We start from the raw sequence: 19,367 nt of genomic DNA, 5'->3' as shown, positions 1-19,367 counted from the left end.
TACAAACCATTTTTTAACCTCAAGAAGCAGCATTGTTGAAATATTTTGCAATATTTTATCAGCCTGAAACACAATGGCCCTGCTTACCTCATCGCACACTTTGGAACCGCTGATACAATAAAGAATAATGCTGGTTGATTTTAGCGCTGCCCAGCTTCAGTTGAAACTGTTATCAATATGCTGACTGCTTTGAATAATTTTAGTTGCCACTATATGAGCTCAGCTTGTGCCACATTATCTGGAGGGGGACCTGCTGCTGCTTCACTCTGGCTGTTGTGCTGGGTAAATTTAATAGGTACAGGGTCACATCTGACATCTATCAGTCTCATGCAACTGCTCTTAGCTTAAACCCTTCTTGACCTGTTAGTTCTACTCTGTGTCTGTTTCTGTGGGTGTATTTCTTAAGAGTGGACTTCCCTCTTTTTCCTTTCTTTTCTTTTTTAAAAACCTGAGTTTTACTGTCTTGAGGAAACAGAAATCAGAATACATCAGCTGTGCTGTGAAGCCAGACTGACTCCATTATTTTTAAGTTGTGAATGTGGAATCAGAGGACCACCATTCCCCATTTTTTGGAATTAAAGTTTATCCACCCGCTGGATTTATTTAGGCAATTTAATGATGGCACTAACAAGAAAAAAATATTCAAACCAAAAACATTTCATTTCTTGAAAGGCCCCTCCTGCTACCAGGGTCCTGGACAATATGTCTTGCCTTCTCCCTGATTGGTAATGCTGCAAAAACTTTAAAATCTGAAGGCAAGACCAACTTCATCAGTGGTACGGCAAGTAAAAAGGAAATACAACCCTATTCTCACCATGTAGCCTCACAATTTTGCCTCACTCAAGCTGCTCAAACACTTTTTATCCTGAGATTACTGTTAGTGCTGATTACCTGTTATTCTTGAAATGTGAAATAAAATCTCGTTAAACAATGATTACAAAGCAAGTGACGAATAATTGCGTCATTTGTCCTGTATGTTCATACCGTACATCCTGTATTGTTGTGAATAAACATGTAATAAGGCCATATCAGTGGCAACACCCATTACGATGGCTGTGCAGGAGCTTTGAGCTCAAGCTGAAATTCTGACCCTGATACCAAGGTTGGAAATCTTATTTAGCACAAAACTGAAAAATTCCCATGTTACAGCAACCAAAGCAGTAAACAAAGCAGCGAAGGTAGTGAAATGAGAGAATAGAGATGTGTTGAGTTGCAGTTGCAGTATATACTTCCTATATCTGTCCTTCTTACACTGTTAACCGTCTTATCAGGTTAGCCAATGGTATTCTTTGTCTTAGGGTATGGCAGTATGACTACACGGGGTTTCATCACTGATACACAGATAAGAGAAAACTCCCAGGCCTCTGGTAGAAGATCAAGTTTACCAAGATAAGCAGATTTGTTAAATGTTGAGTTGGGCTCCAGGTTATGGTTTTCATATAATAGAATGCAGATTAACCGCCTAATCTATCTTAAAACTTTGTCCTTGTTTGTGCACTATACTGTATTTTTTACCCTCTAGAAGTCCTGCAATTAAAAAGAGTAAATAAAATAAAACAACCAACCCTGTTGAATGGAGCTCTGGGACACACTGGAACAAACTGTTATGCAATGCTGAGATTGACGTTTGGTTAATTAAAAAATCTACAGTATTTTTGATGCATTGATGTCTCCTCCTCAACACCTTTTGAACTCTCGCAGCCCCGTAAAAATCCCACTTCCACTTTCACACCACTGTTGGGATGTTGTCTTCGCTGTAGTCTTCACCAGGTTAACGCCGAACATGCTAGATGACATCTAATGCTATCCATTGTTCGTCACACTTTCTAAGAAGTCACAGAAACTCTCCTTTGCAACATATCACTCATATATATCAACATATCACTCGTTTGTCGGTCTGTTTGTGCACTCACAATCACTTTTTTCAGTTCATCATTTAGAGTCACAATGAAGACACAGAGATAACTAAGAAAAGTCTGCTGTGTCTGAGTCATTTTTATAACCCTTCATGCAGTTAGGTTTACAGGAAACCACAGGTGTGGTATTTTAGTGACCACAGACATATTCACCTTTGTTGCACTGAGCTTCTACTTTTTCGCTTTATTAGACAACCGTACTGGTTCACCAATTACCACAATAGTTCACGTTCTTTCCATACAATAAATACACTGTTGTGAGCATTGTTTGTGACTGTTTCAAGATCTGCCTTCTATCTACAGGAGAAGTCAGGGCTGTATGATATCATATATACATAAAGCACATTTTACAAAGAAATATAAAAAAGGCCCTCCTCTGTGGTAGTTGGGAGATATCTTGGCCAATCTGGTGCAGACAAAATAACCACTGGCAACACAAAGTGAGTGGATGATTTCTTAAAACAAATGACTGAAGCCAGAACCAATCAGGGAAAATATATTGACAATGATCGACTTATGATAGGGACTCTAAATACACTTAGAAACAATCAGAGCCTTCAATGTCTACTAGCAGTCCACCTTAGATTATCAATACCAATAAAGGCGCCCTCTGCATATGCCACTTTTAAGGCGCATCTCAAACGATGTTTATCAAAAACCAAGCATGTGATCATTTTAAACACTTTTATTGTGTAATATGTTGTTTGTTTTGTTACATATCTTGATGTTTTTCTTTATCACATAGTTTTATGTGACCTGAACAGTCACAACTGAGGCAAGTTAGCAGTTTTGCTAAACTCTGGCTTGTTAGATCTTCTTGCACTGATGTTCATTAACATGCACTATCCCTGTTAAATAAACACAGACCTGCCTAAAGCCAAAGTCCAGCACAAACACAGAGAGAGCAATTTTAAAAAGATGCAAAACAGATCCTCTCTAGGAATAAGGTTACTCTGGTGCATCGCTGCTCCTTTCTACATCTACCATCAGTCTCTGTTGTGAACTGATGGATTCCCTCGTAACTGCTGAAAGACTGTTAGCTAGCATTACACAGCATGCTATTCAGTGAGTGCATTTTTGTAAATGTACAGTAATTAGTGCATGTCATTATGTTTTGTTCTGCTGAGGAGAGTTAGCTGTGGATCACATTTTTTGTCTTGTGTTAATTTTGTGTGTCAGGTTAACACAGGTCCCCTACCATTATTAAAATGCATTAGACAGACTTGAAACGCCACATCTGGCATTTTGTCTTTTTACAAGTATCACATTATTGAATTTAAATCCTATCACCTGAACATTATCACTGATTAGAACACGCAGAAATTACAATCCCAAACAAGTGTAATAGTGGATGCAGACCCAACAAGCACCAGCCATGAACTAAGTGAGAGTGCAAAGCAGAAATACAACAACACTTCCCAGCAATGTCCAGTTAGGTTAGCAAAAAATAACGTGCTCAGATTTCTTCCTTTCATTCTTAGCCCACTTTCTTCCAGTTTTCATAACAACATCAAAGCAGTACTGGCTAGATTTTCTTTTCTTTTCTTTTAATCAACTCGGGAATGAAACAAGCTCCAGTCCTCCCACCTTCACGACGGCCACTCAGCATCCACGTTACCATGGAAACCAGACCGAGCCGATGGTGCCTAGCAAGCCCTGTCAATCAAAACGCTGATGTTACACCTTCTCTAATGCAGAGGGAGTGTGCTAAATTCTCCTGAAAACAGTAACAGGAAAGATTCGTTTGGCAATCCCTCCTCACTTCCTGCATCATCTCAGCTGGACTCGCCAAATGATGAAGTGTGTCGCTTCATCATTTGTGTCGCTTCACACACGGGCGGTTTTAAGCCCTTTCAGATAGATTATAAGGCACTCGGAGCGTTGTTTTGACTGGAAAAGCAGCTGTGGCTAAAATCCGGACTTATATCAGCAAAGGCTAGGCTTACTGAACAAACCTCCACCCTGAGAGCAGCTCTCTGACCTCGCACCGTCAGCACTGTCGTCTCATCATCTTGCTCTCAGCCGATCCGGGTACTAACGACACTCCATATAAACACAAGGAACACGTTTGTGAAATTAAACGTTAGGTCGCAGGCAGGCAATGCAGATGCAGTGATTTAACATTAGCATGCAGGCTAACTATTAACAGTGGGTGGGTAGCATCGTCTTAACAGTTTCCTTACGCTCCGACCTTGTTGCAATAACTAATATCACGCATTTCCTTAAATTCTTGAACATCTCATCACATCACTTATGGAGGCTGATAGGAGTACATCCCACGCCGGTAAAAAAAAATCAATTTATTGCCTCTAAAGCTGTCAGTGCAGTTAGCGAGCAGGCTAACCAGTGATGAGCTAACGCCAGCCCGCTCAGGGACATTCTTTCACATCACCCATACTGCACTCGGCTCTTACCTCATAGTTCACTTTCCATCGTTGAATGCTGAATAAATTAGGCAGATGGGTGCTTATGTGACCACACAATGTGGTCTCTTCTCCCAAAATTTGCTGTTTTATCACTAAAACCCTTTCCGGTGAATCTCCCGTGGCTCTGGAATCCTGACCGACTGAGGGACAGCTGGAAAATGGGGTAACGCCACTGAGATATCGCGAGATGTTCTCTCACGGTAAATTACATCTACGCAATCTCGCGAGAACAGTTTTCTTGTCCGGATCACAGGGATTCTCTGCGAAATAAACGGATTAGTAGCGCTCCTGTCGGCAGCTGTTAATTAGAAAATGCATACATTCATACATTTTAAGAATAAATTAATAATAATTTTAAAAACTCTTAGCAATAATGTAAAATATGTAATGAATCAAATAGATAAATAAATACGACATGGCTAAGATTTCATCCTTGCAGGCAACACATACAGAAAACCAACACCAAAATAAAATAGCCTTATTAAGTAGAATAAAACCGAGCTACAAAACAAATACTACTATAGTAATATCACTCAAGTGGAAATGACTAAAAACATAATATTTTGACCCTTTGACAAAAAATAGCTCATTGTTGTAAAATAAAATAAAGCAAAACTAGAACAGAACTGGTTTGATGTAGCAGAAAAATAAAATTAACTAAATAAATGCAGAAATTCATTCATTAAACTGAGTTTTTGCTAGTAATTCACTGGCTTTTTATAAGGCATAAGGTTTTCTTAAAACAGTTTTAATTAACGTACTGTTTTCCTTCTTTTATTATTATTATTATTATTATTATTATTATTATTATTATTATTATTATTATATACGAAATCGAACACTAATGATTCATTTCATATTACATGTCCAGTAGTGGGCGGTATTGTAGTCATAGAAAGAAAAACAACGAAGAAGAGGAGGTCAGCTGATTGACTTTATCCATACCGATCCCGGCGGTTTGATTTTTCCTATATTAGACTCAGCTGTTATTTGAAATATTAGTCTAGTCGGTCACGTTAATAATATTTTGATATTCTGTGTTTGTGGATTTGATGAAAATCTGCAGCGTTATGAAAGGTCTGTACTGCCGAGCTGTCAGTGATGCTGAACCCAAGTTCGTTATCCAGGAAATGGTGAGTTTGAGGTTCCAGCTGAGCAACTACAGCACGTCAATATTAAAGGAACTTATTAGAAAAGCAAATTAGCTGTGCAGGGCTAATCTGCATATTTAACTCCCTGCTGCTGATTAGTCTCAGTCTACTGAACAATCCCTGCTTCTCTGAATATGTATAACAACTAACTGTGTGTAAAGATGATTATTTAGCAGCTGTTTTTGCTCTTTCATAGTAAGCTACATTCAAATGTTTAGAAGAAGATCATGTCAGATATATGCATGATTTATTTCTTAGTTAGTGTAAACATATTTTACGTTTCTGCTGTTTTTTTGTGTTTATGTCTTCTACCTTTGTCTTCGTTGTTACACTGAGCAGCTTTGTGTGTTTCTCTCCAGACTCTCCCAGATGTCCTGAGCAGCCATCAGGTCAGAGTTCAGGTGAAGGCGTGTGGACTCAGCCCACTGGACCTTAAGGTACTAACAGTGTGAGACCTGTGGCTGAACATGTTTCCCGGTGGGTTAGTGTAGCTTAGTTATAGTGCAGGTTAGTTTGGCCACAACTGGAATTAATCCACACACATTCTCCATTTGTCCAAATCAGGGTTGCAGGGGGCCTCGGGTCTATCCCAGCTCTCATAGGTCAAGGAGGCTGGACAGGTCACCAGTCTGTAACGGGGCTAACACAGAGCGACAGATAACCATTTAAACTCACAGTCAAACCAGTTAACCTACCCCACGCATGTGTTTGGAGAAAGTCCGGAGTACACGGAGACAACCCACTCAGACACTGTGAGAGCGTGGAAGCTCTGCCAAAACATCCCCAGATAGATTCAAACCCAGGATGTTCTTGCTGCAAGGCAGAGTCACTGCACCACAGTGCCGCCAAGTAAAAGAATAAAACTACAAAAAGTAAGAAACATAATTGTTTCATAAGTGAACCATCCAAAAATAAATATAACTCAGGGCTTTACCTTAATTCACTCAGGCTCCAGGCTTTCCCATATAGGTGGTAGCTCATCGTAACTCCCATTAATGAGCTACAGGAGCCTACAGCAGGCCTTAATCTATTATTAACTGTGATATTGTGAATGTGGAAGAGATTTCTAATCGTATTAAGAGGATGGACCTGATCTCAAAATAGCTTTAAAATATTAATTTAAAAAAAACTATCTACCTGACGTCCCCCTCCTTCGTACCACACTTGGCACATTCCTGCAGAAACGTCAAACCAGACCAAAGGGTTTGGTTTGTTTTGATGCTTCCTGTGTCCAAATCAGAGGAGGATGATTAATTTCACGTGACTTGGCAGCAATTTACAAACACAGCTGGGTTAGAAAAGCTGTTTGTTTAAAGGTGTTTGAGGCACACTCACAATGTGTTTAAAAACATCAAAAAAAATATACATTTGTGGTTTAATTTTTCTTTCTTGCTGCTTTTGTTGCCTCTGAACTGAAATAATTTGATAAATGCATCACTGATAATAACTCACTACTTGTAAACTGTCTATTACAGCTGTTCAGAGATGTCGGGATGCAGAGGGATTTAATCCCTGTCGGCAGAGAGGTGGCCGGGGTCGTCCTTCAAGGTCGCAAACAGACACAAATGTTGACTCTGAAATTTGCTTTATTGTTCAGAACAAATTCACACGTGTGTGTTTTCGTGCCGAGTGAGTAAGAGACCTTGTGATGCATCATTCGTTTCCTTGTTTGTTTGTTTTTTCCTGACAGTTGGTCCCAAGGTTACCTTCTTTCAGCCGGAGGACGAGGTTGTAGGTAGGGATGATGTTTTAAATGGAGAATGTGAAGTTTTGCAACTTAGGAATTTCTATAAGTTTAAATCTTTTTAAGAATAAATACTAGAGTTTACAGATGTCTTTGATTGTTCATTGTTTCTGAGCTGTGACTCAGTTTTCAAAGTTGGACATGTTTTAATATTAGATCATATTCAAGAAGATGTCATAACCAAAATAACTTTAACACACTTGGACTGGTTTGTAGGGTTAAACAAGTCCTAACTTGCACAAAAATAAAGACACTAACAGTCATTTAAAACCAAAAGAATTTGATAACCTTGATGAGCCCGAGCTAACTCGGTGATGAGGATTTTTTTTGTCTCCTTAATGCACAGTCGGATTAACACTTTTTTCCCACAAAATTTTCAAAGTAAAATTTCCTTTTAACTATTGAATTGTTAGAAAAGACATTTCTCTGCTAGGGTAAATAGACATGGAGTCACTTGGTTCTTACAAGCAAGTCTTAATTCACCCATAATTCATTGTACTGTAGTACAAAGACTTTAGAGATCTCTCTGAAGTCTGTTTGATTTCTCTAAACTTTATCTTTGTGAAAGCGGCTCCACGTTTCCCATTTTCCTCTTCCCTCTTCAGGAATCCTTCCCCTGGACTCCAGCTTCTCAGGACTCTGTGAGGTCATTGACACCGATGAATATTATTTAGGTGAGATGCACGCTCTCTCACATCTTTATTATGTGAATTTTATTTTTCCTACTTTCATCTATCAGATTGTATGACATAGTAAACTTACTTCTAAATTCTTTTAGGTCTGTGTTATGTTTTTTATTCTGACTCTTGACTATACTAACTATCACAGCACTGACTCACCGATCATTTCAGGAAAAAAGGTCTGATCTAAAAGGTGAACCGTTCTCGGCTCTGCTTCAAAGTCGACGGGCAGAATGTTTCTGTGTGTCCACCTTACCTCTGCACCTCTGCACCGCATCAGCTTTCAACTTTTTTGAATCAGAACTTTCAGATTGAAACAAATGTAAAAGCACCTGAAGTGCACACACTGCCCTGATCCACCCCCATAGTCTCTGACTACATTTATAATCTTTGGAAAAGAGCAGAGTGACAGTCACCTTCTAGGCAGATGGATTTTAGAGCAACGAAAAGTTCTTAAAACTTGAAATCTTGTAAATAAAATCCTATAAAAAGCTGTTCAGTGAGCATTTTGTGTTTCTGCGATCTCCAGTTCAGAAGCCAGAGAAGCTCAGCTCGGTGTGTGTGGCAGCAGCGCTGCGCGACGGCCTTTGCGCTTACACTGCTCTGCACACACATGCTCGTATGGCGGCCGGACACACGCTCCTGGTCACGGACGGAGCCAGCGTACGTAAAAACACTCAAAATATAAACTGTGTGCGACCTTGTAAAGCGAGTGCACGCACGAGTAATGATCTCATCTCTCTTGCTGCGAAGTCTTTTGGCCTCATGTGCATCCAGCTGGCTTGTTACCACGGGGCGAAGGTGCTGACGACGTCACACTCGCCACAGAATCACAGTTTCCTGGAGCAGCTTCGGCCCAGCGTAGGTGCGTACCGACCCACGCTGACATTTCTGTAGCTCGCATTGAAAAACTTGATGATCATCTTTGAAATGTTCTCCAAAATCACATTTTGAGATACCGAAACTGGCCTTTTCTTGTCATTCCTTTCATATTCACATACTCTGCTTCCAACCTGTTTTCATCTCTGCATCCTGTCCTCTCCTCACCTTTATATTCTCCTCAGGTGTTCAGGATCCCTTAGTAGGTGAGCTCTTTTCCCCACTGACTTGCCTTGCTTCCTAGCTTGATTAGTAACATAACTGTCATTGGTGTTTGAGCTGTAATTCTATTTATGGGAAGATAAGCCATTAGTAATATTTGTTTTCTAGTTTTGCAGAAATAATTATTTCATCTAAACTCTGCTGCCATCGTGTGGTCGTTAGTGAAAACTGCAGTTTGCAAATTAAACGTGATCAGAGTAGAATTACACAGAACTCAGTCGGTTTCTCAGTTTTAAATGTTTTCTGAGCTGCAGTGACTCATTCTCTCATATATGTGTGTTTATGTGTGAAGCCAGAGTTATTCCAGTGTATAACAGCTCATCAGAACTGCTGTCGGCGGTTATGGAGGAGACGGGAGGACTGGGAGTGGATATCGTTGTTGACTCTGGAGGTAAAAAATTAAAATTGCTTTTCTCACATCCTCTCACATACTTGAAGTTTCTACACTATTTGGATGTCCAATCACGCAAAACTTCAGTTTTGCAGATGTTTACAGCCACTCAACAAGGCACCTTTGATGAGTTGTGATGGAATGACTAAAATATCTGTAACATAAAGACTTCCTGCCACAGCTCGTATATTGACTGTGTCGTGCAGCTGTTTTATATGTCGTGGACACACCTGTGCTCCTCTCACGACTCTCCTCCATCCTTCATTGATGCAGCCTTCAAGCTGCTGCAGTCAGACGTCTGGTCACAGGCAGGATGAAGAGGCACAAATCAGACACATTAGAAAAGACCTTTGTGTATGTTTGCGTGTGTGTGTGTGTGTGTGTGTGTAGTTCGTCTGCATGAAGGGGAGGAGGAAGTGGAGTCAGAAGAGAAGAAATTACTTCCACACAAACATGACATCATCAGTGTGCTGGGAGTGGGCGGCCACTGGGTTACATCCCACCAAGACCTGCAGGTGAGCTGGGGTCAGACTCAACAGCGGCATCATAAATTGATAACTTCATAGTTTATTATTACTATTTGAACAGAAATAACCTCTCTGGCTTTAAAGCATCTGAATGCAGCTCAGTCTGGTCTGTCTTCAGCATCACTTTCCTCATCTCTCTGTGTATTTGCAGTTGGATCCTCCAGATTGCAGATTACTTTATTTAAAATCAGCCTCTGTGTCCTTCCTCAACCCTGAAGTCTGGACAGCATCATCATCGCAGCAAGGAAGATACCTCCGTATCCTGTTCTTGCAGCATATAATCTAAAACCTTAACCCTGTAATGTGCATTTCTGAAGCCTTAACTGACTTTTGCAGATATTCTGAAGGATATCGTGGAGAAGATGTCAAGCGGAGTACTCAGGTAACCTCAAAATCTAGTTTAAGGAGTGCTGGATGACATTTCTCAGTGGGATCATACTATCTTAGATAAAGTACACAAATCCACATTTTAACTCATGAGGTCAACTTTCCAGTTTCCAGGATGCTCACATGTGGTTCCCACAAACATGCAGAAGTCCCACGTCCAGCAGCTTAGACAATTTATACATATGTTTGGAACATTACCGGAGGTGTGATGAAGTTTCACAGAGGACATATGTCCTCATTAGCCACTTATATTGAATTAGTTTTAATGGTGTATTTATTGTTTGGAATGAAGCCTCTTTAAATGCACAAAAACAGTTTGTTTCACCTCTGTCTTCTTGTATGCTTTTTTTTTCTCCAGGCATTTAATTTGTTTATTGCTAAATCTTTACAAGCATACATTAAATAAATTATAACATATAGAAGGTAGGCCTTTCCCTTTCACATGTCCAATGCAGACTTCTTCTATTTTTGACAGCTCTGGAATTTGCCTAATCTGGATGAAATATCTCATTATTTTTAACATTAGACTTCTGCTGGAACAGCACTTGCAGAAGTTTAGTTTCCAGTTTAGTGCGGGGGTGTCAAACCAGCTTTGGTTGAAGGAGGCTGGAACGATTGCTAATAGCCTACCATTCTTTTAAGGTTAAGAAGTAAATGTTTAATTTGATAAGCCTTTAGTTTAAAAGACAAATGACGATCAAAGATCTCGTGCAGGCATGTTGGTACAGACTAGGGCTGCCACAAACGATTATTTTGATAGTCGACTAGTCACCGAATATTTTTGCGATTAGTCAACTAATCAGATCATCATCCATTGGACATAAAACGTACAGCTTATTGCACCAGCAGCATCTGCTCTTGTATAACTATCATTAGCTTACAGCTTTAAGTGTTTAAGGTATGTGCAAACTAAAAATAAAGACAAGATGATAGTTTATTAAATTTTAATGAAATTTGCAGATTTTTTTGGTGAAGTTTAATAAACTCCTTGCTATCTAAAATATAACAGGACACCGGAGTAAATTCTGGAGCATCTCACACTTCTGATAATCAGCTGTCTGCTTGACGTTTATTCAGCTGTGTAAAAACTATAACTAATCTCAGCCAAACCGATTTACTCAGGAACAAATAAAATACTAAAGAAAAGCCAAACAATAACATTTTTAAGTTATCTAAATTACTTATTTATGTTTAACCTGAGTAGCGAAAGACGGCTGTGGGTTTGAAAACGATTTGCCGGGAGTCCGGTGTTCTCACGGCTCTAGTTAGCCTAGCCCCCGGCTAGCTATCGAGCTAGTGGGTAACAGACGTCTCCGAAAACGTCGGAGCGCTTTTGAAAATATGTGGTGTCTTGATAAACTGAGCAGATATTTGAGGTTTACACAGCTACATTCTCGCCTGAAAATATGTTAAACGTATATTTTGTGACTCAGAAAGAATAATAAGAGTAATATTAAAACTAACTAGCTGCCGCCATTGTTGACAACTGCGCTATGAATTCTGGGACACAGCTTCTTCTTCTTCGGGGTTTACCGGCAGCTGGCATCCTTGTACATGCAGTGCTGCCATCTTCTGTTTCAGTCCGTTATTACACTCTTAAATCCTACTACTTATTCCTGCGTCTTTTGTGATCTTACAAAGCTTCAAATGACGCGTCGACTATTAAATCAGTCGTCGACGATCATCATGACTAGTCGACTAATCGTGGCAGCCCTAGTACAGACCGTAGTTATTTCATGGATTTGGGGATTCAGATTGTTTTAAAATTAGACTGTAATGGGTCTCTGATCAAATTCACCTTGTGTGTCTCTGCAGGCCTCAGCCCGAGGAAGCAGTCCCCCTCTATGAAGCCACAGTTGCCATGGAGACTGTCCAGCGTCACCCAAAGACGAAGGCTGTTGTTCAGTTCTGACCTAACTAATCACATTATGCAGAGATAAAAGAAAACAGCTCACCGTTCAGCTGGATCACTTCTCTCTGCAGTGACGCTCTGTTCCAATCAGTCACTGTTTACTTGTTAACACAGAACTATGATCTGATTCAGGCCCAAAAATATGATAACAACAGGAAAAAGGCGCTCAATCATTAACTGCTTGAGTTTCAGAGTCACCTGGACAGTTTTACTTCACACTGCAGAAGAAACTCTTTTCCCAGAGCCAGTGATATCCATTAAAATCTGATCACTCTTCATCACCTAATGTTGGTTTAGAAATGCACAAGGTGTCATCTGACTCAATAAAATCATATTTCATTAAAAAACAAGGCCGCTTTTTTGTTTATTATGCAACAGATCTTTTGTTTGTTCGTTTCAGATCCATCTGTTTGTGAAGGGCAGCCAATCAGAAGAAAGTTGGCTTAAAGGGGTTTTAATAGACTTAAAACATCAAATTGAGGACCAAGTCCTAGTATGATAGAAACAGGGATTATATTGAATCATTCAAAGCTGCTCCAGTAGATTCCAACACTAAAAAGATGGAGTTGAAAATTGAAACATGTCCCTTTGAGCTGTAAATTACAACATAAACAGCAGCTGGGATATTTGGTGGCTTCATAAAATGTGTAATACAAAATCTAACTACTAATTAAAGCAAAAATAAATATATAAAATATCAGATTTAAAACTGGAGATGCAAGCAGTTAAGCTGGTGGTGATGAGAGCCTGTAACAGAGCATCCTATTGCTTTTCTCAGTCAACACACAGCACAGGAAACGCTTCAGCCAATCACTTGGCTTCTTGCAGCAGCTGTCAGATCAGAGGGCCAATCAGATGTCAGCTCACAGCACCAAGTGGACTGTCATTATGTCTGAGTGATTCCTCCAGTGCCTCGAGGCAGCTTCCCAGGATGCACCTCTCTTCCTGCCGCAGTGACTTGACCACATTTAGCTGCTCCCTAATTGGCTGCTCACATTGTTGGAGGAGGTGTGAGACCTACACAAACACACACACACAGTGCAGGAGAAAAAGGAATCAGGTGATGTGCTGCAAAACAGGGGCAGAGTTAAATTCATGCACATGTGCACACACCTTATCTAGTGCGCTGCATGTGTCTTGCAGTAGTCGCTGACAGAGACTCTTAGCCATCTGGACGCTCCACTGCTCTCTCTCCTCACACACCAGCTGGCCGAGCAACACTGCCTTCCACTGGTGGCTGTAAATTACACACACACATGTTCAGGCACACTCCCCAGACAGAGAAACTGATCCAGATTGTGACTGGACGTCCAGATTTTGGAGCAAAACACATCGATGCACATGTATAAATGTGTGTTGAGGCTTACTACAGTGTTTGTGGCAACGACAACAGCCTGAGAGCCGTCATCAGCCTCCAACTGGGGCCGTCACTGGACACAGTGAGATTACTGGCAGGAAGGCAGGAAACATATGAAGGCATTTTTCCATTTTGCAGTTGTATCCAAGTTAAGTATTAGTCCTGTTTACAGCTGAATCATTAAGTATGTAAAGCGAGTCTTACTGAAGGAAACTGTTCTCTCTGAGAAACTTGATCTTCTGAGTCAAACTTCTGTCGCCTCTTAAAACATCACAGAGCAGATCTGAGGGACCACAGTGAAACACACAAGCCAAACAGTTTTCCATATTTTCTCTTATATATCTAATGTTACACCGGCAGATGCAAATAATAAACATGTTTCCAAAGTTTTAAATAATGAGGTCGGTGTATGTGCAAGTAATCCCTGTAAGCAAAGGCTCAGGCTTCATAATACTGCTTTAAACACTCGTTTTAAATTAAGTTTTCCCCTGTTTGCTTTGTAGCAGTGAGAAGGGATGATGGCTGTTTGTGAGAGGTAGCCAATCAGAATGAACTTAAAAGAAGAATGAAGGAAGGGAAACAGCTTGTTTCAGATTACCAACATGTAAAGTAATGACCTATTTTAAGTCTGGGGGTCATATGTCCATAAAGGTTCATTAGTACTGTCATAAATAGATCATGATCAATATATGTAATAGGGGTGGGGGAAAAAATGGATACTGTGTAGTATGGTGATATTTTGTTTGCTAATAATGTATGGATACAGGGACAGCAGAAATCGATATTTTGTTACAAAAAAGGTTTTTGTGCTCTGACTTCAGAGCATGTTGATCCTTTTTCTGAGCAAGAATCCTGACATTCCTTCACTGTCCAAATGTGTTTAACTTGTTTTTGGCAGCAATAAACATGACAGTTTACTTATTTTAATTTAAGACATGTTTTATTTTAATTAAGTTTAAAACTTTTTTATTTAATGTAAAATTATATTTTGTTTTAATTTACTTTCAAATTCTTCAGTTGCTGAAGGGGCTGCATAGTTTTCATAAACTGCATAGTTCAGAATAGCTATAATTGTACCAGATGGTTGTTCAGTTAAGTTGGACTAGACTGTAATACAAACCGTTCAGTTTGTCAACAATAAAACTGAAATGAGAGAAAGACTGAGTGTGAGACTTTGATATTAGAGAAAATGAATATTGATAAAGTTTACCTTTATGTACACAATCTGAATATCGCAAAATATTTAAAAAAATTGCAATAATATCGTATCGTGCGTTAAGTATTCTGATAATATCGTATCGTGGGATGTATGGTGATTCCCACCTCTGATATGTAAATATAAATTTGATTCGACAATAGGGCAAAAACTTCCCCCTGATAAAACCTATTGCAGAGGTTTACCTGTGTCCACATAGACCACACTGTGGGGATTGGCAGTGGTGACAAATCCGTACTCCAACAACAGCTGCTGGTTATCGTGGGAACCGTAGTTAATGAAGGCCTGCTGGTAGCGCAGAGTCCCAGACACACTCCTGATTTCATAACATCTCGTCACATCGTTAAAACCTGCTTTTACCTGACAAAAGAAACGCAGTCATACACTCTCAATCAGTACAACCAGCTCCGACTCAACAGCTACAGCATTCTTGCAGCATCACATTTACCTGCACGTCAGGGCGATGGTTGAGCAGATCCAGGAAGGGAGCTAAAGCGTAATTATCAGGTCCTGACAGGAAGCCGCTTGAAGCATGGCTCATGAAGACGGTGCGTGTGTTGACACTACACCACGCCCACCTGGGAAAGGAGGAGGAGCTTAGTTTGAGATCGTATTCTCATTCACTAATACTGCTATGTAAACGGTTCATTTGGTCGATGATAAGGAACGTGTACCTCAGCGCCTCATAGGTCAAAACATCCGCTGTGGGCTGACTCAGAACCGGCTGCAGGGACCTGAACCAGTGAACCAATCACAGCGCGATCATTCACTTTTCACACAAGAAGCCTAAACATCATTTGAACAATTACTTTTATTCTGATGCATTTTAAGCCCCATTCAGCCAATTTTTAGAAAACGAGCTGATCCACGAGCGAGTACAAATCCTGGCCTTAACCGCACTCACCTGAAAAACTCCTGATTGGAGGAGTGCATTTCCTTCACTGCCTCCCTCTGCTCCAAGGCCCGCCTCCGCACACTGGCAGGTAAAAGAGCCATGACATCATCGCTGAAATAGGCGGGGCAGGTGTAAACTGTGGGCAGCACATTGATGTAAGGGAACCAATCAGAGGCCTCTCCTCTGTGCCGCTCACACACCAAGAAGATGCAGAGAGCCAGGAGGGGAGACAGACGAGGTTTCCAGCTGCAGTGAAAAAAACACACCCAGCAACAGTTTGGTTTCATCTCATTCTGGCTAAAATACTCAGAGTCCATCAGCTGAATCCTTCTGTGTGCTGAGATAGTGTGAAGTACAGGCGCACAGTTAACCTGAGCACTGAGTCTGAGCTTGTGTAAGCTTACAACCAGTTTTGGTCAAGTTACTAGAAAAAAGTAATCAGTAACTAATTACTGATTACTCCCCCCAAAAGTAATCCCATTACTTTACTGATTACTTATTTTCAAAAGTAATTAATTACTTAATTACTTAGTTACTTTTTAAGAACACGATTTACACCCTGAATAGGTGATAAAGCGATAGATCTTTCAGCCCAATTCTACTTTTTCTACATAATCATCATACAAAATGTAATCAAATGGAAAAGTCTCTTTTTAAAACTTGTTTTATTCGTTTTAATCTTTTAACTTTATGCATCAAGCAAAAATTTTATTATCTGCAACATTCACTGACTGGAAAAAATTAGTTTAATATTTAAACTTATTTTCTGCACATTCTAGCACATAAAATAAAATAATTTTTTGTGTGTTTACACTCAGTCTTTCAAATAGATGCAAGTAAAACACAGCAGAAAATAAATAAAGTCAAAGACTAGCGGTCCTTTTGGTAGGCGGAGGTTTACCCTGGTGCAGGTGTGCCGCGGTCAGTGGAAGAATCCGCGAGTTTCTCTGTGAGTTTCCCATTACGTCGTAGCTACTCGGTGCTTGTTTGGAAGTTTAGGGGTTTTTTTCGCTGTAAAAAGAAGTTTTCTTCCCACGCACAACGGACACTAATGTTTTTGTCACTTTTTATGGAATCAAACTCAAAGTAAGGTCAGTACTTCCACGCTTTAAACGCTGCACGCTCATACTCTCTCTGCACTCGATATATGATCCATTGTTGATCTGCACACAGCTGTTGTCACGAACGTCGCACTCGCTTACGTCACTGTCATGAGACATTCTCGCAAAAAATCACGGTTTTAGTAACGCAGTAACGCAGCGTTCCTACGGGAAAGTAACGGTAATCGAATTACCGTTTTTGCAATAGTAATCCCTTACTTTACTCGTTACTTGAAAAAAGTAATCGGATTACAGTAACGCGTTACTGCCCATCTCTGCTTACGACACTCTAACACATACATAGATTAAATCCTGAATGCCGTATAGAAGATGGAAATATTGGAATATGTTTCCATTGTGTGTTTACCTCTTGATGTACCGTCCCAGGTAGCTGTGCAGAACGGTGGAGGTTGTGAGGAGGCACGACTCCGGCAGAGAAATAATCAGCTGACCGGGCTGCCACACAAACACCAACAGATAAAGCTTTAACATTCAAACGTCACTACAGGATCTACACTCGATCCTGTAACTACTGTAACCAAACAGTAACCAATTCAAATGTTTAAAAAAATGGTGACTATACAAATTACCTCACTAATCATATTTGTATTTTTTAATGAAGCAGCAGTTTAACTTAATTCTTTCTTATAAATAAAAAGGCAAAACACACATAAATAAATCATTAACTGCCAAACAGATCGAGCAAAAAACCTATAAGAAAGCTATATAAACAATATACAGTTATTTCTTTATGAATAATATAAAGCTTAATATTAAAATAACATGTTGTGCATATGTCAGCGTGTGCTTTGTGATGGTTTTAAATGTATGCTCGTGTTTCAGTTAGAATTCAGAATTACTGCTAATATCAGGCACGTGGTCACAAAGAAGGTGAACAAGTGGACGTTGAGTTTAACAAAATATGATCAAAGTTAAAAAAAGTAATTTTAATAAACCATTAAATCATTTATTTCTAACATTATAACACTTTCATAACAACTTCAGCCTGTCAGCGACTTGCTATGTTTATTCCCTGAAGTTTCCACATTGTGATTTTCAAAATAAAATAACATTTTTGATTATTTTTTTTTTCCTGAAGATGCAAAAAGTTCATAATATATGTTGATAAAAATGTGGCATTTAGGGAATCTGGATTACCTTAATGGTTCTGAGAGTCTGCAGTCCTCTGCCTGTGTCTGTATGAACCAAATGTACATGTGAATATCATGATTTAACACACAAACTGTCAGTGTAGGTAATGTCTCTGATTGGCCCAAGAAGATACCAACAGAAAACAGTCATGCTCTAGGTCTGAAAAAGGTTCCCAACTCAATCCTTCAGAATCAGCTGAGGGTCAAGAGGTCACATCAGCATGTGGGACAGGTGTCTAGGGTCTGTTTGTTTGAACCAGGCTCAGCCCAGATGTCTTCTATGTCAAAACAATGATCTAATATAGTAATATTTAAATACTCAGTAGCTCAGGGCTGTGAAATGCAGAGACAACACTGTATAGTAGTTTGGAAATATCCCACTGATCAAATGGTTTTAAAGAAATGTTTCAAAACTCAAAAGGCTCAGGCCTGGCCCAGGGGGGGTCTCACACTCATGACAACCATGCTGAGGTCAGTTCATACAGAGTGTGTACTTCATGTCTATGTATGGTGAGAGGCTGTAACTCAGAAGACATTCATAGCATGATGGTAAAATCTGGCATGGCTTCAGTAAATATATTTAGTGTACAGAAAATCCTGATGAAGTCAGGTGGGAAGTTCTGAATGAACCTAAAATCACCCAACGAACAATGGGCAGCTTTCCTTTTCGGGTTATATGATACTCCTGAGGATGTGGAAAACAATATAGGATGTGGTACCAGTGAAGAGAGCTGGCTGAAGCAGTGTGGAGCAAAATCCTCTGTGGTGAAGAAACTTCCTGAGCTTCACGTGCTGCGGCTGGTGACACAGAGACACTGGAGAGAGAGAGAGAGAGAGAGAGAGAGAGAGAGAGAGAGAGAGAGAGAGGGGGGCAGAGAGTCTGAGCTGAGCCAGCATGCAGCACGGAAACACTTTAAATTCAAGCAGTCAGCGTGTTTCTACCTGACCGGGCGCTGCTTTCGTGTTTCTGCCTCCTCTTCCGGGCAGTTCGTCCAGCTCTGTGACTGTGACCTCTCATGGTGTCTTTTTGTAGGTAAACACACGCTCATCTGGACAGCTCTCTCTATCGAAACACACAACATACGTAAGACTTTGTGAGTCTGAAGAGCACAAATAAACTGTAATCACTGTAACAGTTTTAACAATCACAAAGAACTACAAATGGACGATCAATTAAGAGGTTTTTTGTAGGGTGCTGGAGGACTACATGCCACATAAAAACCCTTCGGTGAGCATCAGCACTGATCTCTAATCTGTTCTGCTGTCGTTTATTTTTATCAGATGATCCTACAAACCTTCCTAAAAGTTGATCCAAAATACAGAGAAATGCCGAAATATTGTCCATATTAACGTGAAACTCTTCGCAGTACAGCTCATCCATAACCCAACCCACGTGTTTCACTTGTTTTTCCG

The 19,367-nt window shown here is 40.0% G+C and overlaps 3 protein-coding genes across 12 annotated transcripts in view; 1 reads left to right on the top strand and 2 right to left on the bottom strand.

Moving 5' to 3' along the window:
- The window catches only part of itsn1 (intersectin 1 (SH3 domain protein)), a 58,378-nt gene extending 53,857 nt beyond the window's left edge, over positions 1 to 4,521 (bottom strand). For all 8 annotated transcript variants that reach the window (XM_085182407.1, XM_085182402.1, XM_085182405.1 and 5 more), the window contains exon 1: positions 4,331 to 4,521. The gene's annotated coding sequence lies outside the window, so the exon portion shown is untranslated. The remainder of the gene's footprint in view (positions 1 to 4,330) is intronic.
- Positions 2,667 to 12,585, top strand: cryzl1 (crystallin, zeta (quinone reductase)-like 1). 3 transcript variants are annotated; one of them, XM_085182425.1, is made up of 13 exons: positions 2,667 to 3,947; positions 5,853 to 5,930; positions 6,969 to 7,041; positions 7,184 to 7,228; positions 7,843 to 7,911; positions 8,447 to 8,580; positions 8,671 to 8,782; positions 8,982 to 9,002; positions 9,311 to 9,409; positions 9,800 to 9,924; positions 10,088 to 10,193; positions 10,273 to 10,318; positions 12,139 to 12,585. In XM_085182425.1, the coding sequence occupies exons 3-13, from the start codon at positions 6,987 to 6,989 to the stop codon at positions 12,233 to 12,235; spliced, it is 909 nt and encodes a 302-aa protein (XP_085038551.1). In that variant the 5' UTR covers positions 2,667 to 3,947; positions 5,853 to 5,930; positions 6,969 to 6,986; the 3' UTR covers positions 12,236 to 12,585. The 3 variants fall into 3 exon arrangements, with proteins under 3 accessions (XP_085038551.1, XP_085038549.1, XP_085038550.1); XM_085182423.1 differs by lacking the exon at positions 2,667 to 3,947 and adding an exon at positions 5,236 to 5,475; XM_085182424.1 differs by lacking the exons at positions 2,667 to 3,947; positions 8,982 to 9,002 and adding an exon at positions 5,237 to 5,475.
- A 441-nt stretch (positions 12,586 to 13,026) lies between these two features.
- Positions 13,027 to 19,367, bottom strand: setd4 (SET domain containing 4). The gene is made up of 13 exons (XM_085182420.1): positions 19,250 to 19,367; positions 18,897 to 19,017; positions 18,674 to 18,769; positions 17,962 to 17,999; positions 17,171 to 17,259; positions 15,713 to 15,949; positions 15,483 to 15,542; positions 15,257 to 15,386; positions 14,994 to 15,168; positions 13,797 to 13,875; positions 13,603 to 13,683; positions 13,349 to 13,472; positions 13,027 to 13,252 (listed from the first exon to the last, which is right to left on the bottom strand). Exons 2-13 carry the CDS (start codon positions 18,970 to 18,972, stop codon positions 13,094 to 13,096), a joined length of 1,344 nt encoding a protein of 447 aa, XP_085038546.1. The 5' UTR covers positions 18,973 to 19,017; positions 19,250 to 19,367; the 3' UTR covers positions 13,027 to 13,093.

Source organism: Neolamprologus multifasciatus, chromosome 13, assembly GCF_963576455.1.
Source record: "Neolamprologus multifasciatus chromosome 13, fNeoMul1.2, whole genome shotgun sequence".
In the NCBI taxonomy this organism is placed as follows: domain Eukaryota; kingdom Metazoa; phylum Chordata; class Actinopteri; order Cichliformes; family Cichlidae; genus Neolamprologus; species Neolamprologus multifasciatus.
This window is presented reverse-complemented; position numbering and strand designations above follow the sequence as displayed.